This window comes from Chroicocephalus ridibundus, chromosome 6, assembly GCF_963924245.1.
Source record: "Chroicocephalus ridibundus chromosome 6, bChrRid1.1, whole genome shotgun sequence".
Taxonomy (NCBI): domain Eukaryota; kingdom Metazoa; phylum Chordata; class Aves; order Charadriiformes; family Laridae; genus Chroicocephalus; species Chroicocephalus ridibundus.
Window position 1 is genome coordinate 46780397 of NC_086289.1, and position 25571 is coordinate 46805967.

Genomic DNA, 25571 nt, shown 5'->3' on the forward strand with positions numbered 1-25571 from the left:
TGGAAAGCTTATCTTATGAAGTTTGCTTATTTTGCTACCAAGAGTCCACAATTAGAAAGATTAGCATCAGCTAAAGGGTAGTGTTGTCTCTGTCTTTCTAAATTTTACGTGAAGAGGCATGTGAAGGTGTAATTCAAATGTGAAGTTGCATTTTTAGTTTTTATTCTCATGCGCTAGTAGACTGCGAGTAATGCAAGGACTTGTCTGTGGCTCTGGAGCAATGAAAACAGGTACATTATCATGGCAAGATCACTAATGTGTTGAAAGGAAGAATGGCCTAATTTAGGAATTCTCATCCTTGACCTAAGTGTATGTTCTTAGCTGAACTGTTTCCTAGATAATGCAGCTGCTTCTCCAGTACAGTCTGGTGGTCATGGTATATAATGTTACCTAACAGAAACTGATATAGTATGGGTTACTTTGTTGTTTTTCTAAGTGGCACAGATTTCAACACTTAGGACAAAGCCACCTGCCTTTCTTCAGATTTTTTGTCTCACATATCATATGAAAGTCAGACAGTTGTTTGACCTTCAGTATATGAAGGTCAGATTCTACATTTACTGCCAGTATTTAAAAGCGTAGTTGCATGTGTTAGTATTGATGCTAATGTATGTGAAACTGAAACAAAACTTTTCTCACAGTCTCTGTCACCTACAGTAAATGTTACTTTGTATTTTGTTAGTTAGAATTCGGCTTCCACATTATAGTTGTAAAAGTGGACAATTTTGAAGAGTGATTATTTCAGTGTTGGCTTCGTTTGCTTTTTCTAGTATATCCGAATGTCTTAGTTTAGCTTTCAGATATCTATGAAAATTTTTATAGTAAACTTATCTTATACATATTATTGGCCTTAATTCTTTTTTTCAGTGACTGTTGTTTTTTAGTTCATATACCCATAAGGCAATACCTTTCCCTCAATATTTTGAAATTTAATAAAAATTATGAGGAGAATGTCTTATGTATTGACAGTTTATATTCCACATACTTGCTATGTGTAGTACGTGAAAATGAATGGTTTTGTCCTGTAAAACTTAATACATTTTGGTTTCAATAATATGCTTCTTTTTTAGCACTTAGGTGTTTTATATATTGGGTTTTAATGAACGCAAGGGTGTAATGATTCTGGTACAGCATGTGTTTAATGATTTGTTTTACTTGCTGAAACTTACTAGGGATTGGAGGGAACTTGAGTTTAGTATATCTGATTTTGTTCATAGACAGCTTTTTTTTTAACAGAAACTGTCACTTTTTGAACTTGCCAGGCTGCTGTCCAATTCAATCTTAGTTCACTAACCAGATCAGCATACCAGCTGCACTTTGAGGTTATTTTAGCTGTATTCTGTTGCTTGCCAGGCTGGTAGGGCTGTAGGTGGTAAGAATGGGACAGTTTATTCTTGCTTGCAAATTCTTAGCCTTGGAAGTAGTATCATTCAACCCTGTTTCTTTTACCTCGATGATATATTTTTGCTGTAGTTACTCTGGGCCAAATGAGTATTCTTTCAGCTGACACTTTGATGGTACATGTGAGAGTTGCTTGAGAGTGGGAATATAGTGCTCCCCTAAAGTGATTAAGGATTGTATTACAAGAACTTTCTACACAGCTGACTTTGGGAATGACTTTTTAGCAATGTGTGCTTGTGTATATACATAGAATAGTGGTATACAAGCTTAGGTTGCCTGAGGACTTTTAATGGAACATAGCCTAGTTCTGCTTTTGCCTTCCTACTTCTGGATCAAAAGACTGGATTTTGTAATCCCCACAGGTATTGTATTAGAGAAAGTTAGAGCTACAGATTGCAGTTTTCCTGTTCACAGCAATCTGTTTTCTTTTCTGTGCTTTATTTTTCCTGGAACCTTATTTGACAGTTTTATTTGTTTTATTCTTCAGTACAAAAAGTTGATGAGGAGGTAGAAAAAAAAAGATACAAGGCAGTGATAAGCAGGAAAGGAATGTTAATCCTTTCAATACTAGGGACTAGCAAAAAAGAATATAGGTTTAATTTGAAAAGGAAGAAGGGTGCATACCTTTTCCTTATGTGCATCAAATACTGAGTTTTAGGTGTGCATTGGCAAAGCAGTGAACAAATCTAAAGCAAGATCTCTTAATGCTAATAATCGTGTGAGAGAAGTATGTGTACAGGAGGGAGCAGTCTTTTAAGGTGTTTGCTGTGATCTGTAGTGCCATCTGTGGGTGGGACAGTTTGTGTTTGGGAAATACGTGGTGAAACTTGAATCACTGGTAGAAATGTCCTTTGACCTAATTGAGTAGTGTATTACTAAGGAAATAGTAGTGATATTCTTTTCTTTTTTTATCTGTAGGGTATGTTTTAATGTTGTGATCATTTTAATTGAAGCTAAAGAGCGAACACTTTTTAACTTAACTTCTCAGAGTTAAAAGTAGCCGCAATAACTTGATCTTCGATGCTGAAAAAAACCACACACTGAACACAGTCTCAAAAGAAATGTTTTATCTTAGGAGGTGGAACTCTATCTGGAGTGTCTTTCTTCTTCTTACAGTTGGGCTAACAGATCTCTGTATATAGTGAGTAATGGTGGCTGAAGTACTTTGGTCTGATCTGTGGTTTCCCCGTTTATCTGCACATGCCCATGTGTTTAGTGTCTGGCATGTAGAGACTGTCTGGCTCACTGTATTCTAAGGCTGTTTGCCAATTTCTTTTAATAAAAAGAAAGCAAATGAGGAAATAAGGAAAATAGCTGAAATTAGACATGTCAGCTAAATTTGAGCCATGGGAGGGTGGAAATGAAACTTTCTAAACACCTTGAAATCATAAAATAATTCAGGCTCACCTGTGAGGTCGATCAGATTGCAAAGAGTTTCAACCAGCTGAGTCCTGAAAATCTCCAAGCATGGGAACTGCAAAACCTTTCTGGACCACTGGTTTCAATGCTTGACTAACCTCATGGTGAAAAAGCTTTTCCTTATTTCTGATTTAAATCTCCTTTTCAATTTATTTGCAGTTTCTCATGTCTTTCCATCATGCAGCATGCACTTGGCTCTGTCTTCTGGGTAACCTCGTTGTAGGAACTGGATGGTTGCTTTTAGGTTCCACTGAACTTTTTTCTCAAAGCTAAAACAAGCCTTGTGCCCTCATCCTTTCTTTAAGTGGCAAGTCTTCCAGCCCCATCAGCATCTCAGTGGCCGTCCGCAGAGCTTGCTCCACGTTATCAACATCCTTGTAGTACTGGGGTCCCCAAAACTGAATGCAGTATTCCTGATGCCTTATTAGAAGTGCCAAGCAAAGGGTAATAATAGTTTTGCTTGATACTACTGACTGTTTCTGCTAATGCAGCTCCTATTAGTCTACGTTTGCTATTAAGACATGCTGCAGACTTGTGTTTGGTTTGTTCAGTATCTGTAAAAAGACAAATAATAGTCAACGGGAATATTCTGAGAAGGTATAAAGTCAAGCTAACTTAATTTTCAGCTACAATATAGGAATTGGTTTTGTTTACAAAGCAAGTGGTGAAGTATTTTTGAACTTTGTAAGATTTTGATAGAATCATACAATCATAGAATTGCTGAGGTTGGAAGGGACCTTTAAGATCATCAAGTCCAACCATTAACCTACCCTGACAAAAACCACTTCTAAACCATGTCCCTAAGTACCACATCTACCCTTTTTTTAAACACCTCCAGGGATGGTGAATCTACCACCTCCCTGGGAAGCCTATTCCAATGTTTAATAACCCTTTCAGTGAAAAAGTGTTTCCTAATATCCAATCTAAACCTCCCCTGACATAACTTGAACCTGTTTCTTCTTGAGGAAGAATATAGGATTCCTCTTAAGAAGAGCTGACATAGTCTAGAGGAAAGAACTTTGGGTGTATGGTTTCTAAGGGAATGAAAACAATTTAATCAGTAGCAGTTTGTACTCAATGGTGCATCAAGCAGTTAATCGTGATCTTAGAGGAAATCTCGGAAAGAGATAACTTGCATATGTAGAGTGTGTTATTAAAGTGGCAGGATACTCTAGTTCTGTTTTTCTGTTTCTGAATTTTGTTGACTGCGATATCCTCACCTGGCCTTTACAAATGCAGGCAATCGTACCTGTCATAACAGCAAGCTGTTCCTGGGACAATCCCAGACCTATTGCACTGTTTTCAAATACCATCTTTGCCTTAATATTTACAAAGATTCAGTACTGGCTAGGTTGATGATATGATATGCTGTGTCTGATTGTTGTATTCCCTGTTGTCATACTGTTTTTTCTTTGTGCTTGTAACTCTGTGTATCTGTTGCCCATTACTTATATCAGCTCCTTTTCTGCAGAAATGATGTGTTTGTTTTATACGAGTGCCTAGCAGTGTATAGTCTTGGGTCACTCAGGAGCCTCATTGCCTTCTCTGTGTTAACTTTACAGTGGGGAAATGGTATTTGGCTTGCTATGTATTTTGCCTTCAATTCTTGAAATCTAGGCTGTTTTTGTAAATAAAAGAATGTAGAGTCTTGAACCAAAGCTTAAAAAAGTCTTCCAGAGGCATCCTTCTTGTCACACTGAATGCAAAAGCAAACAAACAAAAACTCCATTCTTGCTTCAGGATGCGTACACAAGCAATAAAAATGTGCTATTTTAAAAAACTTTTCTTTCTCAATTCAGAAGTAAATAGAGAACTTACAACAATGATGTAGATTTGGTATCTAATTATGTTTTTTTAACTTGTAATAATTACATCTTGCAGACAGGTTCAAAGGTAGCTAGATAAATTAAGTTACAGCATCTTACAATTTTAATGCCTTCTTTACTAAAGGAGCTGAGAAAATACTTGCAGTGATGATAGTGCTTGATCTTTCCTGAGTCTTTGAAATGTCTCCTCAAATATGCTGAGGTCAGGCAATTGACATACCCTTGCAAAGCTGAGCTGAGCCTGCTTCTCTGGTTACACCTGTGACAGCTGTGTGTTTTATGCAGGTTTTCTCATAGAGTCTGAGGGCAAATTAGCATTTAAATAACCATATGCACTTTTAAATTTGTGGGTAGATGAAGAAATTATTTATCTGCAAAATCAGTATTTTCCAAAGTATTGTTTTCATTTGCATGATTTATTTCTATGTATTGTTTATCTCTGCATGAGTTTTCCTTTATTTAGTTATCTGATGCCTTTGTAGATCAGATCTCTCACACTGGAAAATAAAGAAGCCTGTGACGGCACAAAAAGTGATTGCCAAACATAGCCTGAAAGAATTGGTAGATAATTTGAGGCAAGAAAAAAATACCTCTTTCCTTTGTGTTTCTCACATGAGAATCATCCTTTGTTTTTTAATATTAAAGCCACAAATAGTGCTGCGTTTTTTTCCTGATGGCTAAACTGTGCAGAACGGTTGTTGCTGATTGTTACTGAGATCACTTGGAGCTGACAGGACAGCAAGGTTTATTTTCAATAAGTATGAATGATGTGAACAGGTTGCAATGCTTCTCACAAGTTCAGTAGAATAATAGTGATTTTAATGGCTAACGGCACTATGTGGAAATGTCATACTCTTCAGTGTATTAAAAAAAAATGGGCTTTTTATGCATTTCATTATTTTGATTCAAGTTTTGGTGTGTCCTTTAATATGTTTCTGTTGCTTCTCTCAATAAAATTTAAGGGAAAGAAGGTTCTAAGTTATTTTATTAAATTGTTTAATTCCAGTAGTTTTAGTTTTCATTTCCTTACCTAGTTCTTATTTTGAAAAAAACTGTCTTCTGAGCTCTAAAATTTAACACATGCTTGCTCATTCGAGGACTTCTAAAATTTACCTTCAAGAACCTATATAATTGTTTCTCATGACAATGTTAAACCTCATGAACGTTTGAGTCTTGGTCAATCTTTTTCAAATCTATTAATTTCTTCAATGTGCAGAATTTCCAATGAAAAGTCTGCAGAAACTGCTTTCAGGCTAGGAAAAACTTTATGTACAGTGCTCTCCTCTTTGGGTGCTTATGCATCTGTGTGCTATATTTATGAAAACGTGTATTTGTGCTTGCTACAAATTTTTTTGCTCTACAAGTGTGGTATGTGTGATTGGTGTCTCTCTCTGGGTGGCCATTCTGTTGTTTGTGCTTAGCTGAAGATGGGTCTCCAGAGAACTGTGCAAACAGCTGCCAGGGAGGGCTTTTGATCATCGTAGTGGTGCATTGATTGGTAAAAGGCTCTAACGTAGCTTGGTTGTCCATGCTATTCTGATCCATGCAGTGGATGTGCTATGACTTTTCAAGCATGCTTGTTATGAGACTTCTCTGTGCCGTCTGCGCTGACATGTTTAGTGTGCCTGTTCATGATAAGCAGTCTAATCCACAAATCCTCAACTAAGAAATGCCTCTTCCCACCTTTCGATCGGTCTCTTTCCACATTACAGTCTGCATTGGCAACCTGAAAGAAGTGATGTGCTTCTATGGGAAAAGCAATGGGCCTCAGGTCTTGTTAAAAGGATGATAGTGAGTGGGAGGGGAAAAAATGGTGTGAGGATGATCCTGGGTTCTGAAAGAATCCCAAAGAAGGCAAGAGAATAAAAAGGTGAGGGAAAAGAAGAAAGTGGTTGCTCCTGAATGTAAGCTTGTTGTAGCCAGGATTAGTCTGCAGAAGCTTAATCTTGAACCACGGTGGCTGAGAGAAATTTAAGTGTTGAGAAAGTATCAGTGATCTTTGCCCTTTGTAGACAGAGCATGAGGGACAAGCAGGGTTTATGTGTGCTCCTGAAGTGAAGTTTGTGCAAGAAACATACATGTGGATTGACTGCATGTCTTGGACTAGTCATTGGAGATGTTTCTGGGCAAGACACTGGACATGTGCTAAGCCACCTAAAAATACATTTCCTTTCTTTACGAGTACCTTTTTGCATACTTGCACTTAATCAGTTTCTCTGGCCTTTATAGTCTGCCCGACAGAAGACTTGGGAAATTCAAGGATAATTTCTATGTGGGGTACCTTGTGTCCATTCAGTTATGAGAGTAAACTATTATTTTTTTTCCTCCTCTCACAAAGAAGACAAAGCATCAGCTTAACTGGTGCCCTGCTTTTCTGCTTTCTAAAGTCAGAACTTTTAGACTTTTACATGGGTTGAGCCTTATCAATTGTAAAGATGCATTATTTTTTTTTTCCACTGATGCTTTGCAGCAGGGAAAACTTCACCTACATGTTCATTAATAGAAATTCTTCACAGACTTTATAGACAATATGGGAATGAAAAGTTTCTCTGGCTTGACTTGGACACACAAGGTGAAAATCCTGGTCTTGGTGGCTGAATGGTGTAAGATTTACCTTGAAATTCCATTCAAGGTGAATGGGATTATTTTTACTAGTGTGCAGTCAAGCTTTTCTTTAATTGTTTGGGTTTTTTTGGATGTGGTTTGGTTTTCAGGTTATTTTTTGGGAGGATATTTGTGTGGGTTTTTTTGTTTTGTTTGGTGTTTGTTTTTTTTTGTTTTTTAAATCAGAGAAGGATTTTGCAATGTCCTTTTTTTCTCTTTGCTCTGTAAACACACCACCTACCTGCAAAATTAAAATTAAAAAAAAAAATTAAAAAAAAGAACAGTTTCCTTATTTCTTAACTTTTTCTTTTCTCTTCCATGCCTTCCCCTCTATGTATGGCAGGGTCAGGGAATCAAGCAGAGTAAAGTTGCAGGAAACTTAAAGTGAATAGTGGGAATGCTCTAAATGCATGCTTAGTATATTCTAGAGTTGTTTACTGATGCGAAATCTAATTGGTTTGGGTAGTTGTACATCTTGTGCTAAAAGCAAAATGATGCAGATGATATTTAATAGTTTGCAATAATTTATTAAATTTTTTCAATATACTTCATTGTGTTTGTAGCAAAGGTGTTGGTGCGAGACCTAATAGGACAAGATAGTGGAAACTGAGTTAACTAGTTCTTTTCAGTGCCTCTTGTGGGGAAATTAATGTAATATGGTTCTTAGCAATGTACGAAACTGACAGTTTAGTCTTTCATAGTACCTAGAAGGGGTGTTTTTTTTTGTGCCCAAGTGTTTGACTTTTCCCAGCTGTGCTAATTAGGCTGAGAAGACAATGCCTGCACATACAAACTTCGCCTTGTCACTGCATTATAGCCTTACAAAAGGAAATGAAATTCTAGGTTAATTCGAGGCTCAAAATAGCATTTCTCTTGCAATATGCATTACTCTTTCCTTGCCACTTTCATTTCTCCCTGTTCTACATGGAATATTCCATTCATTACTGCCTAAGAAATCAGTTATTTTGCAGTCTGCAAATGCTGAAATGACGTTAGAGGAAAAATACTTACTTGCAACCAAAACTATTTTTGAACAAACGCTTCATTTTAGAAATTGTAACCGGCTAAGAAAAGCTGGATTGAGATTTTTTTGCTGTAAAATAATTTTGTTTTGCATTTCATCAAATGATTCCCTATGATGCTCATGTGTTAGGTAATCCTGAAAGAGGAGTATATGAAATAGAATACGAGGAGGTACTTAACTGGTATGGAAGAGGATTTGACATCTTTTGTAGGATATTTTCAAGGACAAATTTAAATTTTTCAGACGTAGATAATCATAATAGGTTAAGAATCTTTCATGAAACTTAAAGCATTTGTATTTTAGCTCACTGCTTTTTTTTTCTTCCATGGTGTTTCTACCTCTGAATGAATCCAAAGGGAAACCTGGCACACATTCTACTGTTTTGACTATTAAATAAGTGTGCTCTTTCCCGTTCTGTTGAGATGCTGTTTAGCTGTGATTGAAAATAAATCTTTTAAATGTTTGGAAAGATACCTGCTATGCTGAAACGATGGATTGCTTATGCATTGTAACAACAAAGGTAAGATGATAAAGCTTTTGATTAATGCCTACAATCTTGAAAGTTCTTGTTGAATCTTTCTTCCAGTTTTTGTCTACCTGTAATGAAAATGTCTTGATGGTTTTCTAGTGTTGATTTTTAACTTTAACTGCACAGATTGCAAAATAAATTCTGTAGTTTTTGCTAAGAACTATCATAGATGTTAATTCTTCTAAGAGCTAATTATACACATATTGAAAAACTCAAGTGTAGTAGAATGACGAATTTTTGTCATTTTGCAGTAAGATTCTTTTCTACAGAAACTCACTCTCTTCAAATGTGCTAAAAAAGTTGTTTGCTTTTTATTCCAGAATGAGGAATTCCAAGTGATGTTTTACATAACCTTTATTGGGACATGTTTAAAATAATCATCAAAGAGAATAAGATGCATCTGAGAATAATTTGTGTTAGGGATGGATATATTTCAAGATGCTTTGTAATTTTGACATTTTGCTGCTTTGAGATGAAGACGCCTGGATAGCTTAGCGTCGTTACTTCTGTGCTAGGACAAAGTTTTGTGTGTGATTGTTTTTAATACAGTCCTCTTGCAACTGCTAAAGATAAAATCTGATGCATAAACAGAATGTATTAGTAGTGTGCTTGTGAAATATTGACATGGTGAGTTTGGTTTTTTGGAAGCTTTTTATTTTTCTGTATTGGTCTCTTTTCCCTGGATGTTCAAATATTTGCAGGTTTAATTTTTTTTAACAAGTTACTTTGACTTCTAGCATTTTTCTGGATAAATTGAAACCATAAAACTTCTTCATGCAAACATCCTTCTCAAGAAGTAGAATAAAATGGAATGTCTTCGAGAATATTATATGGGTTTAGTGATAGCTTTTATAAAAGAAAATGTCGAGATGCTTATCAGTCTGTTTGACACAAGGAAGCACAGGCTGATTGGAATGGGAGAAGTTACTTTGTCTCTCACCAGCAAAGGAGTCTTTGTGGTATCTGAGCTGTTGGTTGGGTTTTTTTGGAAGTGGAACTTACCCTTTAAAATCGTGTTTGATTAATTACATTAACTTATGGCATGTCTGCTTTATTTCTTTTAAAATATTCTCTTCTGTACAGTGAGGTTCGGATCGTCTTATTAATTCCTTGACTTTGGTTATATCAATATGCACCTTAATTTTGTTGTACTTATTTAAAAAAGGGAGGGGCAGTGCTGTCATTTTTATAATGGAACTGCTCAACTTTAGCTTTATTTTGTGCATTTATTTACTTTCTCATATCTACTTGTCTAAGAGCAGAAAGAAAACTTACATGGCAAGTTAAGCCAACAGAAAATGTATTCTGGGGAAAAAAGTGTTGCTTCTTAGTATGATTAGCCTAGCTCTGAGTGCTAAACGAGCAAGACTGCTCACAGAAATGCTGCACGGGAGAGGAAGAGATCATCCTCTCTGCACAGTGTAGTCTTAGATGAGCTTAGACTGATTATGCATTTCCACCTGGAGTCTTCAGCACTTAATCCTTCCTGCCTGTTTCATGTGAAGTTTTGGCCTCATTTAACTAAATGCCGCTGTACCTTGCAGCTTCAACTAAAGCTGTTTGTTTAAAGTGGGGCTTATAAAAGGACTGTGAACATGTGTACATCTCATGACTTGAAAGTTGTAATCTCCTGAAAAATACATTCCTTAATTTTGTGCATAAATCTGTTTCTCAGATGTAAAGGAAAATGAATGCATGTAAGGCAATTTTGAAATCAGCATTAAAGAAACGTATCACAGGATTAGTAATAGTGTTAGATGCTTCCCCCTTCTCCACCTCGAGGTGGAAACAATTTGAAACAATTGTTACTCTGTTTTCTAGTGAGATAAATTTTATACTGAATTTGAGAAATATTTCATATTTTGATCTTTGGTAATTCTGTTTTACTTAGTTCAGAATTAAGCTCTAGTCACGATAGGCAAACAGCTCCTTAAACTACTTTCTGTTCTGCCTTCTAAGGTCTATGTGGTTTACTTTGCCCTAATCTAGTGCAAAGTGTACTGATTAATACAGGTTTTTTTTTTTCCTCCTTATGTGGGCACATTTGGTTTGATGTAGGTAGGCAAATTTGCATCACTGCAACCATGGATACTATTAAGAGCAGGCACGTGGGCTGAGCTTACAGTAATGATTTTTATTTAAGTAACAGTTTTAAATGAGTTCATGGCACTTAAAAATATAGAATATGAAAATTCATTAATTTTTCCAGAAAAGCAATTTTTGAGCAGTCATTTGTAGCTTGTTGTCCAGTAAAACAGTTGAATTTAAAGTGATGTAAAATTTCTTCAAATAGCATGTCTAGTAAGACCACTGCAAGAGATTGTATTTTGAAATAAATATGGTATAAAAGAAGCAAAGAAGCAAGCCGCTTGGACTCTACCAGAGCAGTATCAGTCTAGTCCAGTACTTTGTTTCTGACAATAGCCAAAACCTGGTATCGTGGGAGAAGGGAAGCATGTATGATGCATCAGCCTATTACCAAGGGAGAAAGATGAAGGTTTTTATTCCAAGTTGTTAAGAATCGTAAGCCCTCATAAGTTCTGGGTCATCTCTGTTCTGGACAAGCACAGTGATGTGGCTGTGCAAGGTGGGAGGCTACATGGGAGCACAACTACAGCCAGTGTGACTGAAGTTAGAAAGATGACACTGGGTTTGTGTGATTCCTGCAGATTTCCTCACTTGGTATGCAGTGTACTGTATTTCAGAGAGTCCCATTGTTATTATTACCCTCAACTTAAGAGACTTGTGCCTCCTCACCTGCCAGTTGCAAGTGCAAAAGGAAATGACAGAATTTCCTGGATTGGAGGTGATCTAGTCCAACACCTGCTTAAAGCAAGGTCAGCATTAAATTCAGACAAGGTTACTTAGGGCTTTGCTTAGGTCTTGTGAATCCCGTTGCCCTGTCTCAGTTTTAAGGTTGTCTCTCCTGCTGTGCACAACAAGGGCCAAACTTTTGTTTTCTTGGTAGCCTCCTCTTGGACATTAGAGGGCTGCTACTAGCTACTGGAAAGCTGCCTTTTCTCCAGGTTGAACAGACCCAGTTCCCTGAACCTTTCTTCATCGTACTTCAACCCCTTGACCATCTTGGTGGCTCTCTACCATAGTACTTGTTTCTATATTGAAACAAGTCACCCTTGTGATGAACACCTAGCCCTCTATGGTGAGGGACTTTTTAGGATGTCAGGTAATGGTAGGACTTAGAGGGAATGGATTAAAACTAGAGATGGAACGATTCAGACTGGACGTTAGGAAGAAGTTCTTCACCATGAGGGTGGTGAGACACTGGAACAGGTTGCCCAGAGAGGTGGTGGAAGCCCCATCCTTGGAAGTTTTTAAGGCCAGGCTGGACGGGGCTCTGAGCAACCTGATCTAGTGGGAGGTGTCCCTGCCCATGGCAGGGGGGTTGGAACTAGATGATCTTTAAGGTCCCTTCCAACCCTAACGATTCTATGATTCTGTGATATTCCAGATATGATCTAGCAAGTGTTTGAAAAAGCATAAGGAGAGGCTACAGTGCAAGTTTTAACCTTCTGGAGGTACTGTGCACATAACTAAAAACTCTGATGTTGGTAGGAAATAAAATATGATAGATGCAATTGTGTGAAAAAGGAAACAACTAAAATCTAGGCTTTTATGTGTAAACTTGATGCAGAAATTACTTGGTGGGCCCAAGAGAGGATGTTTTCTTTAATTGGAGGAACAAAATATAGAATTTCATGAATTTAAAACCGTAGAGGAGATGGAAACAGTTATATGGGAAATAATTATGCTAAAAGCTTGAGAGAGCTAAATAATCCACAATAGCCCTTCCAAGTTGGCACATGAGAATTATGTGTCATGATGGGTTTTGGCAAGGAACTTCATTTTGCCAGCATTTCATGTCATCACTAAACAAATTGCTTTCCAAATGTGTTTGATTGGATTGCATTTAAATCGTAGTTATCTGGTGAGCCAATTGAGTAGTGCTAATAATACACCACTTGGATTTGATATGCCATCTGGTTATAGTGTTGAAGAAATGTGTGCAGAATCAGTCATCATAAAAACTTTGGAAAGTGAAAAAAATTGTGCATCACTGATGTTGGCAGTGTCAGCAGATGGTATGAAATTGCTCTTGCACGTAGTCTTCAAGTATAACGTAGTGCTAAAGAAACAGCTGCCTACTAAGATAGTTGGTAGATGTCAAAATCAAGGATGGTTGTCTGCAGACTAAAGGAATGGACAACTTTCATTTGGAATAGGAGACCAAGTGTGTGAATAATGTACACCATAGGTGGGTTTAAAGGTTATTTGATAAAAACAATGAGTAATACAAGCAGAGAATACTGATCTTGTGGTCGGGCCAGGAGAAGTCATGTCCCAGCTGTGTGTATGCATGATCATGAACAAGCCTTTAAAAAGTTTGAAGTTTTAATACACAGAATGGATTTTGGCAAGAGGTCACGCTTCTAAGCCCTACATGGCAAATAAAGAAGCCCATTGCAACACGAGATAGCGTGAGGTTGGTTAAATCCAGAAGTTGTACATAAAGAACTTTAGTACTGCATTTCAGATTCCATGGATAGAACCGAAGACGGCTTGTCTGAGTTTTGAAGATGAATAGGTTTGAAGATGATGAGTAAGGACACCAAGAGTGACAAAGAACCTAGTAGAAGCTGATGTGTGCATTTTGGATTTCTGCTGGTTAGTGAGTGAAAGCAGCTCATGGAAAAGGTAGCTGCTGGAATGGAGAGTTGGAAAGTATTGAGCAGTTAAATTGACTTAACTGCCTGTGAAAAGGCAGGTGAAATGGTAAGACATAACAGCTCAACACTTTTGGAAGAAGGGGTGGAGAGCAGCGGTTCCCTCTTCAGCAGAATCAAAATGTTTGCTCTCTTTGGCTGCTGCTCTTGAAACCAGACCCTCAGAGTGAACGGCTTTGGCATAGTTTCCTGTTGTAATGAAAACAGTGGGAGAAAACAGTGGGTGAATAAATGTAGGGTTGTTCATAGTTGGACATACGGTCTCCAGCACGATTCCTTCAGTAGGCAGAGGTATTTAGATTTCTTGATGGCAAGAAAAACAAAAGGCTTCCTCTCTTACTTGAAGTGAGATTTCAGGATGGCTGAGCTCACTGGCTGATTATCTGGTATGCCACTAGGCAGTTTGATTTTACTAGCCGGCACCGTGCTTGATCACTTCTCTTCTGTGAATGCAGTAAGTTGCACTAAGGCTTTGTTAACATGAGGTGTTTTTACAGTTTATTCAAGGCTTAATCATAGCCTGATTTATTGTCAGTGGGTATTACTCATACTTTCATAAGTGCTAATAACATTCCTTGAATCTTATTCCTTGGACTGGTATATACCAGACCAAAAAAAGGAAAATGCTGAAGATGTCTTCAGGTACAGGTGGAGACTATCACTGTTTAAGTGATAAACAGCTTTGTTAGGTTTTGTTGCAGTTTTTTTGGGTTTTTTGTTGTTGTTCTTGTGGGTGTTTTTTTTTTTATTATTTTTTAAGACATGGTTCTTTGAAAACCATACGCTGCTACATCTTGGCTTTGGAGGAGGGAAGGACATCCTTTAATGAAATTCTAATACATACTAAAAGTGTAACTGAGGGCTGCTGTCTTAAAGGTCAATGTGGGTAGACTCATCTAAATGCCCAACAGAGAATGAACAGTCCTTTGGGTGTTTTAGTGACAAATCCATATTGCCTGGAAGAATGATTCCCTCCCCTCCATTGTGTGAAAACGTGAGAACAAGGATTAGTTCCTTCTTTTGGTCTTTGTGTGTTCTCTAACAGTGAGTTTACTTGTGCCCACATATAATATATGTTGAGGACATTTTTGCTCCTTTCTTATCTTGGCAAGGCTGAGTGTGCCAGCCACCATTCAAGTTTTGCTCAAATGTGCCATTGAGATGGAATGCTCCATTGCAGTGAATTTTCATTCCTCTGTGGCCTATTCTTTCTTTCCTATTGGAAAAATAGTGTGATAGTTGCATTTAGCCACTCACATTTGGGGTGCCTTTGTTACCTGGTGAAGACAGCACCACTGAGGAATGCTTTGTTTGCATGTTGTGTATGTGATAGATAACGTGCAAGTGGCGTAGCTCAAGCTCCAGAGCTTTTCTCTTAAGCAGACTACAGGGGCTCTTCTGACTTGGGCTCTCGCAACTGCTGGGGTGGTGGGTTGGCCAAATGTGGTAGCAGTGAATCTGAAGCATGAACAGTCCTGCTGCTTACATTGTTGTACTTGGTTTTTATTTTTCTTTGTGATAACTCTGTTGAAGTCCTTGGAGTGTTATAATGATGAACTTGGTTATTTTTTTTTTTTGTAATTAAAAGATGGTCTTTCACTTTTGTACATTCATTATTTCTTTGAAAGTATATAGTAAATTCAAAACTATGGGTGTTTGACTTAGAGTATATTCCTGTATCTCTTTGTAAATGTTTTACCCAGAAGGAGACTTCTTTCTTGTTCTTCAATTTGCTATTTTTATATTTGAAAAAAAATAAAAATAATTCATTCACGTGTGATAAAATGTGACTATTTATTACATGACTGAGTCTGAAAATCTGCTTTGATTGCTTTAGCTTTACTTTAGAAAAATGCAATAGTAGTTAAATCAGATAGTTTTCCTCAAAAAAAACCAAAACCCCAAAAAAGCACAACACAAAATAAACAACACAAAAAACCCACTCAAAAAAAGACTAAGAAATTTCTGTTATAATCCTGCAGTCTAGAGTTATGATGCTATTGCAGTGTACTTAAAGAAACCCAAAACACACACACACCTGCCCCAAAAACAAAGAAACAAAAGACCCCTACAAAACCAAACCTTCTTTCTGCTGCTACTTGTAATAAAGATTGATAATAACTCTAACTCAAGAAGGCAAAAGTAGGACTATTTTATTACCTGAAACTTATTTACCTGCAGCTTTCATGCTAAGAAAATGGCCAAGGAATACTTTAGCTAGCCACTGGGGTTTTTTGTTGAAGTTTGACTTTTTATATGCTATAAAAATTCCAGTTAAGATGAGGAGGAGTGGTTGTCTTCGTGACCCATTATTGATAAATGCATCTTAAAATCTGCTTGTAGAAAATTTCCTGGAAATAAGCATCATCTGTTGTATAATGCGAAATGCATCAATTTTTCTATTTCCTCACTTCCTAATAGGTTATTTACAGGATTGGATGTACACAACTGGTTTTATGCAAGTAACTGGAGTTCAGGTGACTGGAGAAAAGCTTGAAGTTGGGCTAGAAGTGGCATGGTCTTTATAACTCTTATTCCTCACCTTATTTTGATTGATCGTGAAATACTCCTTGGAGATAATATGAGTATTTTGAGGATCTGGGTTTTATACAGTGTTATATAGATGCCACTCCAAATTGTACATACACAGCCACATAATTTTACATGTACAGTACATTGTACATACATAGTATTATTAGACCGGTGAGGGGAGTGCTGTCTGGGAAGGAGCCGGGGAGGGGAGGAGCTTGTCTTGATGATGTATGGAATATTTTTCCAAAATCAAAAGATGGCAAATGACTTTTCAAACGAGAAGATGTTAAAATGGGAACAGTAAGAGTTAAGCCAAAATAAATGAAGGCTAGAAATCAAAAGCTTCCTTGCTACTAAAGTAATTGGTTCAATAAAATCCTTTTATAACAATAATGTAGATAACACGAGTTCATTATGGTGTAGCTGGATGATTTTTAAAGATCGTATTAAGTTGTTTACCGTGGGTTTAGGTTGTTTGAGAGACCTAGCAGAAAAATCCATCTCACTTTGTGTAATTTTGAAGGAAAAGCATCAGATTGGGTTGTATCCAAAACTAAGGTTTGTTAGTCATCTAAAATCATGTAAGTACTGTTTGTAGCTTATTCTAATGTAACTCTCCTGTCAAAAGGATTGTAAAAGTACGTATATAATAATATTAAACAGGAAAGTTAATTTCAAAGTAGGATTGTTTCAACTTCCTGAGTACTCACTGGCAATCTAAAAACCTTTATTTTTTCCTCACATTAATTAAAATGTTTCTTTATGTGTTCCATCAGAGAATAGAATCAAAATGAGTTTTTGTGCATTGGTTCACCAGTGCACTGCAATTTATAAACAGCATGTTGGAACAACTTCGCTAGCAGATTGTGACTATAATGAAGGAAATGAAAAACTTTCTGGCAGAACCGACTGTTGTGTTCTCTGGCTTTGTCTCTACTTTAATTCTGATGCTTGGATATCATAGTGTATTTTTTGGTTTGTCTTTATAGGCTGTAGAGTGTATTTCTGTAAAATGAAGACTCTGGAAAAAGGAATATAGTATACTATAAGCCCTTGTGTTTTACATCCTCATCTTTGAATGCTGCTATTAGCAAGCAGAGAAATGCTTTCGAGTGGAAATGGAGAAATGCTGCCCTCTACTGTTTATAAAGTGTTTTCCTCAGATTGACAAAAGCAAGACAACGTGGTTATCTGTGCTTTTGAGAACTTGGCGAGGGTTTCTTAGCCCTCTGAGATTTGAAATACATGAGGAGGTCCTTTGGAAAGTTAGGGAGGATCACAGAACTGTAGTTAGGGTACAGGTTACAGAACTAGAATTAAGTTGTTGGTTTGCTGATCATGAAGCTGTAAAATTCTGGTTGATGTTACTGTATTTTTTTCTATTCCTATATTATTTGGGGAATTCCTTTATACAGTTAACATGCTTCCAGATCCACTACAAAAAATATGCATGTGGTAATTTTTTTTTTTTAAAATTATTATCTCAGCCCTTCATTAGCCTAGGTAATGATTTCCTGTGATATGAGAACTGGCAACACTAAACAGTTTTTGGTTTTGTGATCTCTATTTTTTTCTAAGAAACGTTCTAAAGGGCCTTTGAAAACTTCGGCACGTACTGTTTGTATCATTTTCCTTAATTTAAACTCCTTAACTTTTAAACTTCTTGTGTGTCCTCAGCAACCCAAGTATTATGAAAGTTTCCTCAACTCTGTATGATGACTTCCCTTATAATATCAAATAAAGATACGAGAAATGCAAAAACCGTCTGACCCGCCTTTAGTATTATATGGCTTATGTAGACACTATAATGCACAAGTGTGTTAAACCTTGTGTAATTTTCTTTCCCTTTGTTGTTCCTGTTTTGTCATTGTATTAGTGTCTCTAACCCATACTCAAGATGCCCAGTGGAAGCCTTGAGTTGATCTGAGTCTCTGATGTTCTGCCAGTAGTAGGTGATGCAAATATATACTCTTTAAAAATGAAGCACTGTCAAATACCATGAACCAAAAGTTAAGTGAGAGTTCAATTGGCAAGGGTCTCTCCCATCTTGAACTAACTACTCTCCAGCTGATTTGGTGTTGCTAAAGGGGCTGAGTGTGCTGCTGCACTTAATGTATGTAACAATAATTATCCCTTGGTTAAACCTTTCTGCTTTTCCTCATGCTGGACTGTTCTCCAAAAAAATGCTGATACAGTCAATCTCTCACGTGCAGCAATACTTTTCCTCTTCTTTACTGCCTCCTATTGGTTTAATTCAGTTGTACCTTGTGTTAGTTCTGGATAATGTGTAACAGAATTTGCGGAAGTTAAATCTTAGCTGATTTCACAACAGGTAGCTTGTACAGGTTCAAAATATGCTTCAAACAACTACTCTTTTTTCTAGGAGTTACTAGTCTCTTAGCACTGGTTTAGTTGACGGAAGTCCTTCTTGCATCTTGGCTTTCATGCTTATGTTCAAGTGCCAAGCATTAATAAGGCCACTTTGACTAGAGTTGGAAATATAGTTTGAAAAGAAAATTATAGGATTGTACTGGACGTGAGTTTCCAGGTACAAAATTGCTCTTGAAAGATTTTTTCTTTAACCTCTTATGAGGATAGTATCTCTGAATTCCTTGATTGCCTCACACAGCCTCTTTTTAGTGGTAGAAGTGGCATAAGAATTGAAGTAAAGGAACTGAAATTTGCTTTGTTGTGACCTGACTGCTTTATTGATGGATCAGATTGCGATGCTGTAGGGAAAGAGCAAAAAATCTGCTCTTCTGCTTCCTAAGTTTAAAATGCCTGCACTCCTATCAAAAATACCTTCTCTGTTAGGTTAGTGAGACATGATTCTTATGTACTACCTGAAGTCACCTTCAGATATATGTAACCTCTGGTTAATGACTAAAAAGGAATTACTTTGACAAAATAACAATAATGCAAAATTCTTCATTTCTTCTAAACAGTTGGTGCACAGAAACTGAGGAGTGTATAATGTATGGAAAAAACATGTACAGGACGAGACCAAAATCTTCATGTAGCCTAGGACTCTCTTTTTGAGTTTGATGTTGTAAGTAAAAGACATGTGCCCACTTCAGTTACTGTTCCACTCCAGCAGCCAGCATCTTAAAGATTTCCTGAGATAGTGATTACACTTGTACATTTTTATTAGACCTTGGTCTGCATTTAATTTACTACTTTGTAGTTCCTTTTTGAACACTTGATGTCCTTGGCAGTGAGTTCTACAGTAGTTTCTTTTGTTGCTTAAAACATCTGCTGGATAATTTAATTGTCTGCTAATGCCTGTGTTGTCTTAAATATTTAGTAATTGCTTTTGTATGCTTTTTTTATGCCATTCATCTCTTTAAAGATCTAATATCGTGTTCCCATGTTCAGATGCTTTCTTTATAAGGTGAAGAGCTTTGTCAGTTTAATCTTTCCAAATGGAAGGCACTGAGTATCTTTATCCTTGCTGTTGTTCTCTGTACGTTTTTGATTTTTATTACTACTTTTCTCAGATGAGATGATCAGAAATGTTTTCAATAATCAAGACTTGTGAACACCTCAAAATTATGCAGAGAAATAATACTTTCTGGTTTTCTCCAAATTTCATTTTTGAAAATTGGAACTCTTCTGAGTTAATAGCTTTCCTCTACTTGGTGGTTTAAAAACTCCTCTATCTTCTTTGATAAAGTACTATTTTTTAGGTGTTTGAAAGGCAACAGAGGGTAGAGGGAAGGGGAGAATGACCTACATTTGCTATAACATGCTGTCACATTCACTCAGTTATTTGGGTCCTGACTCTGAAGTAATTTCAAAGCTGAAGTAGGGCACTATTTTCTGTAGCAAGGTATTGCACCTTGCTAAAACATACTAAGAAGAAATACTCAGTTTTAAAGAGTTGTGCAATTAGTTTGCCAACAGCTGCTGGTGTTTCTTAAGGACTGGTGTGTGTGTTGCCCTAGATTCCTGCTGAAGTACTGTGATTTAGAAATATGTTTTAATATGCAAAGGCTCCTGGGTTGATAACTAGGATTGAGTTTAGGATCAGTATTTTGAAAGTTTGCTTCATAAACTGTGGATACAAATCAAACCAAATTTAAGTTTGATTTAAGCTAACATTGGAAAAGTTTTACTAAGCTTAAAAACTATGATTTAATACTCATATGCTTTATGCCTTATCTTCTAGGTGAGAAAGATTCAAGAGGCTCTGTCAGAAGCCTTTCGAAGCCTTTGTCTCTGCCTGCCTGTCTGTTCTGTGCTTTATTGCAGCTCTCCTCTTTACCTTTTAGGTTCCCAGAAAATGCAGGAGGGTCCGTGGCCTGCAGGCAATAACAGTCTTCCTTATCTGTTCTCAGTTAGTAACAAAGTGTAGATCGCCAGTATCCTTCCCATCTGGATTGAGATGGCAATCTTAGTCCTTTCCTGTAAGAGGATTTGCATTTTAAGATGGAGAAAGTGATGGAGTTGCAATGAATTGAAACTGTAGGCTAGCAAATTCTTTTATCCATTGGAGTTAAATAGTCCATAATAGCATTATGGATCTTTTCCCTTTTAGAGGGAAGGGGTCATCTCTATTTTTGAAATGTTCAAATCTATTAGAATGACAGAAGAAATATACTATGGGAATTTCCCCTTTAAGTATTGTACCAACTTTGTTGTATGAAAAAGTCTTTTTGAAAACAGTTGTTTCTTATAGAACCTAGTGACAGTCTTCTGTGTATCAGAAATGCATGGCAGATACTACAGCATCGACAGAACAGTATTGCTGCCTAGATTTTGTCCTGCTCTCAGTAAACTATTTTATAATTGAGATGTGATCTGTTTTTACTGTTTTTAAAGCAGTAGGACTGGTTTGAACTAAGGACTGACTTGTGACTTTTGACTGAAGGACTGGTTTGCGTTTGTCTCTTGGAACAACCTTCTCAGTGTCTGCAGTGTGGAAAAAAGAAAACAGTTTTTAGTATTGTGCAAGCACTTCATCTCCCCTGGCTCTACTAGCTTCTACTCTGTTGGTGCTACATCAAAGCAGTAGAGCAGAAACATGTCAAATTGCAGTCTCTTCTTGATGTTGTGTTAAGGAAGCATGAATGGCTATTGAAATGATTCTGGAGTAGTATGGGGCTTCACCAGATAAAAGATGTATTATTAGTGTATTTCCTCTCCCTCTTTTTCACTATTTTTTTTAATCTGTATGCCCTTTTTTCCCCAGTGGAGGCACAGATGCTTAATTAATACTTTGAGAGTTATTCATCAGCAGTGACACTTCTCTTGGCTACATTGCATGGACCATTTAAAGGGTATTCCGCTGCTGAAAACTGCTGCTCCAGACGGAGCTCTTTCACAAAGATAGGGTGGGATGACCCAGATTCAGAGCAATCCTTCAATAACTGAAGGATCTTCATACGTTATCCATTCTGGAATAAGCCTTGAAGGTGTTGTCTTTCTTTCCTCCCATGCTTCCCTCCAATAAAATTCCTGCCTGACAGTCTGAATCAAACTAGCCTTCTGTCTCAGCCTAATAGATGCTTAAGGAAAACAATGTTTTGCAGGATAAACTTAGCCTAGTCAGCCTTGGTCCTACAGGGAGGAATCCTGAGTGAAAAATTGCATCCTTGCTCCAGCCTGGTCTTTACATTGGGGAAAGCAGTCCCAGCTAATCACACCCTGCTGGATTCAATCTTTATCACTTAGTATAGTCTTGAAAGTATAACTTTGCTTGGCTATTAATCTTTACCACTTGAGATTAGGGTCCATCCACTTTAAATATAAACTGGGTAGAAGGTTCATTGAGGGTGTGGGGAAGAGATGAGACAAGGGCACGATGCTTTTGAGTCTTTCAGAAGGTCTGTTACTTAAGGGGCTCTTACGTCTTATCAGTTTTATCTTTGGGAATCATTATCTGTTGTTCACGAGAAATCCTTTTGAAAGTTGGATGGAACTATCTGGGGCTAAATATATATACTTTTTTCTCCTCTGTGGACAGATGGGAACAACATATCAAAGGCAACTTTAGAATAATCACGTACTTTTATTTGAAGAGTGATCTCAGCAATGTTTCTGATCTTGCAGTTCTTAATTGTAAAGGACTTTTCAGGTCAGACTGGTACCGGGTTTGGCTGGGATGGAGTTAATTTTCTTCACAGCAGCCCATATGGTGCTGTATTTTAGATTGTGACAAACTGTTGATTAACACACCAATGTTTTAGCTGGTGCTGAATAGTGCTCACATGGTGTCAAGGACTTCTCTGTTTTTCACTCTCCTGTGCTAGTAAGTAGGCTGGGGGTGGGCAAGAGGTTGTGAGGGGACACAGCTGGAGCATCTGACCCAAACTGACTGAAAAAATGCTCCATATTTTTTAATATCATGCTCAGCAATAAAGCTGGAGGGAAGTCTTTCCAAAGTAGCCGTTGCCCAGATTGGCCGTTGATTTGCTAGTGGGAGGTAGTTAGTGATTTGGCTTGCATCACTTGTGTGTGTAGTTGTTTTTTTTTTTTCCCCTTCACTTATTTATCTTGACCTATGAGGTTTTTTCCCCCTTGCTTTTGCTGTTCTGATTCTCTCCCTCATCTCTCTAGAGGGGGGCGAGAGAGTGACTGGATGGGCGCTTCCCTGCCATCCAGCGTCAACCCACCACACACAGTTTCTAGGCATGTTAAATATGTTTGAAGTAATGTGGTACTTCTTGATTTTAGGGATTTCCTAGTTACATTCTAGTTACAATACAGTCTACTCAGATTCCTAGTTACATTCTAGTCACAATACAGTGTACTCAGAACACGGTCACCTTTGTTTTGTTTTGTTTCCCCCACCCCGAGTTGTTACTAATATAACGAAATTAATTTCTGCAGTGAATTTTAACAGAGAAGGTCAGGTAGGCTTCAGTTTATCTGCTGCATTTACATTCTCTTTATTGGGTCAAACTTGAAGTCTTGCAAAAGGAACTATTTATTTTCATTCCTTTCTCAATCTGTTTTGAAGGTGTTCTCCTGATTCTGGTGGTTTCCAGCTAGGATAAAGTAACACTGGATTTTGGATTTCATAGTAGTCTCATAATAGTCATTTCTATAACCTCTCTCTAATTCTCAGGAACTTTTTGTGTGGAAACTAAAGATGTAAAGGCGTGTTCCAGTAGTGCTGAAATACTTTCAAAACATCAGAAGAAGGGGAGTAGATTTCACTCTGGGCCTTTTTAATTTCGAAACATGAAATGGCCTCATACCTGCCTTACAAAGCATGACTTCTTATAACTTTTTGTCAAGGTGTGCTAACATTTTAATATAAAGCTACCATAGACCATTTTACTATAATTGCCCCCTCCTCCCCCCCCCAATATTCTTAATATCTTTCTCAATATATACATTTTGACTCTTCTTGCTTATGCAGCTTTCCCCTTCCCCTCTGCCCTTTCCTTTGGTGGGGATTTTTTGATACTTATTCCCTTGCCTGCTGCTTACTTTTAAGAAACTTGCAAATGATTGATACCCTTGGAGACCTCTATCCTTCCAGTAAATTTGGCTGAAATTAACCTATAGTATTAGAATTGCTAAGAGGCAGAGGCTGACACCTGAATGATATGATTAAATGTCTTTGAAATCACACTTTGAATACATAGGATGACTATCCAGTGGTAATTGTCAGAAAGGTCTGGTTTTTGTGAAGTTTTCTGAACACTTTTCAATCTGTCATTATTTTCCAGCTCATATTTTGAAGTCTGATTATTTTTGCATATAGAGGACATCATAACACAGACACCTCTGGGTTCTTTCTCTGATGTGGCGTTATATATTCCTCCTCTGTTCTGGACTGAAGATAACTCCAAAGAAAAGTTTATAAAAATGCCCATAATGATGGTCACTCAGTCTGGAAGGAAAGTATTCTTGTCTGGTTTTTGGCTTGACTTATCAAGGCTTATGAGGGACTTCATTGGAGTGATGTCCCAGATCTGTCTTATACTTAACATAAGACTCAGAATAAACTGGGAGAAAAATCACAGACACCCACTGAAAAGTTTCTATTCATAGGACTTGTTCTGGGCTTAAATGCCATTGCGGGGCAAGTTTTAAAAATGCAACTATTAATCAAATTCCTTTTTTGCCAAAGTAATATTTCACCTTCCTTCTGAAGTTAACGGGGCTGTGGTATTCTTGAAGATTTTCGAAACTGGAGACATACAGATGTATTTACAATCTGCTAATTTTCCCAGAAAATACTTTCCTATTGTTGGCGTCAGAACAATAGAAAGGATTCTCTCAATTTTTGAGAGTTTGGTGTTGATTAAGGGTCAGATTGAGTGGGCACTGCAGATTTTGTATATGAGAGTATTAAGTTTCTTAAGGGTAGATGCACATCAGCGTTCTGGAGGTGCAACAGTGGCTGCCCATTTAACTCTTGCAGATGTGTTTACCTGCCAAGCTCACAAAGAGGTGCTTCTAAGGTATGGATACCTGTTAAAGATGCCCTTTAGCAGGGGAATTTTCAGTTCATAGCGTTTTCAGTGAATAAACCTGTTTGCCTGAAAGCTCTATGGAAATGATTCTTCTGTCAATTCAGGAGCATGCAGGAACAACAGTATATTTTTTTGCCTGCTTTCTCAAAATTGGCTTGGATGGTCATCTGATACTTCAGGGAGCAAGAACTGCAAAGCCAAAGAGAGCTTTACGGGTGCTAATGGATGCAGTTTGCACTGGATGTTGGTTGTTACGAAGCTAGTGTTCAAATTTCATTTACCTTATAGGATATGCTTATAAAGTTACTAATTATTGAGTAAGGAATCATTACAACCATTACGTTAGAGCTCTCTGTTAATATGAGGTAATCTTAAACCAGTATCCAAGATGCTTTCTAGAGACTAATTTTGGAATTCTGTGTATTCTTTCAAGACAATACAGACTAAGGTTATGCAGAGCAGAGCTTAAAATAAGGTTGTTCTGGTGTGGGGTTTTTTTTTTTAATTGGATTGTATTAAGTATCTTGGAAGTATACCAGTTCAGGCTTCTGGGGAAGGGGGACCTAAACTAGAGTCCCACCAGCTTATGTCCCGGCAGTGATACTTAAGGGATGTGTTCTGTCTGAAGAAATCCAAAGATTAGTATAGCCTTTTCCCCTTTAGTTTGGCAGTCTGAACAGTTCATACATTTGTCAAGTTAGACCTTCACTTACTCATTTCATTAAAAGCTCCAGCTCTTACTGCCTACAAGTTTGCCGTTTCCTAACCTGTGTTGCATGAGGATATGGGTGGAACACACGGACCGATGAAAATGGGTACTAATGTGTGTGTTCAATCAAGAATAGTTGGCAAGTGCTGAACAGAAGCATTAAGTTTCTGAAAGCGTTGTAGTGTGGTTTTTTGATGGTGCATTACTCTTGTTTCTCTCTATCCAATGTTCATACTGCTTGGGGAGACTTGGAAGTAGGAGCCTTCTTATTTTATGTTAACAAGAAAATTAGTCTTGCTCACTAATTAAAGATCTTAATGATGTTGATGTTTTTATTGTGCATGTGGGAGCCATGC

General features: G+C 37.3%; 1 protein-coding gene across 10 annotated transcripts in view; it reads left to right on the plus strand.

Moving 5' to 3' along the window:
• The window catches only part of DLG1 (discs large MAGUK scaffold protein 1), a 163111-nt gene that overhangs the window by 17779 nt on the left and 119761 nt on the right, over positions 1 to 25571 (plus strand). Inside the window, exon 1 of one of the 10 annotated variants that reach the window (XM_063338651.1) lies at positions 8111 to 8794. The exons of the other annotated variants lie outside the window; for them this stretch is intronic. Coding sequence (XP_063194721.1) covers positions 8765 to 8794 — 30 coding nt within the window. The 5' untranslated portion in view covers positions 8111 to 8764. Of the gene's footprint in view, positions 1 to 8110; positions 8795 to 25571 lie in introns of those variants that run through there. 10 annotated transcript variants of the gene reach the window in all.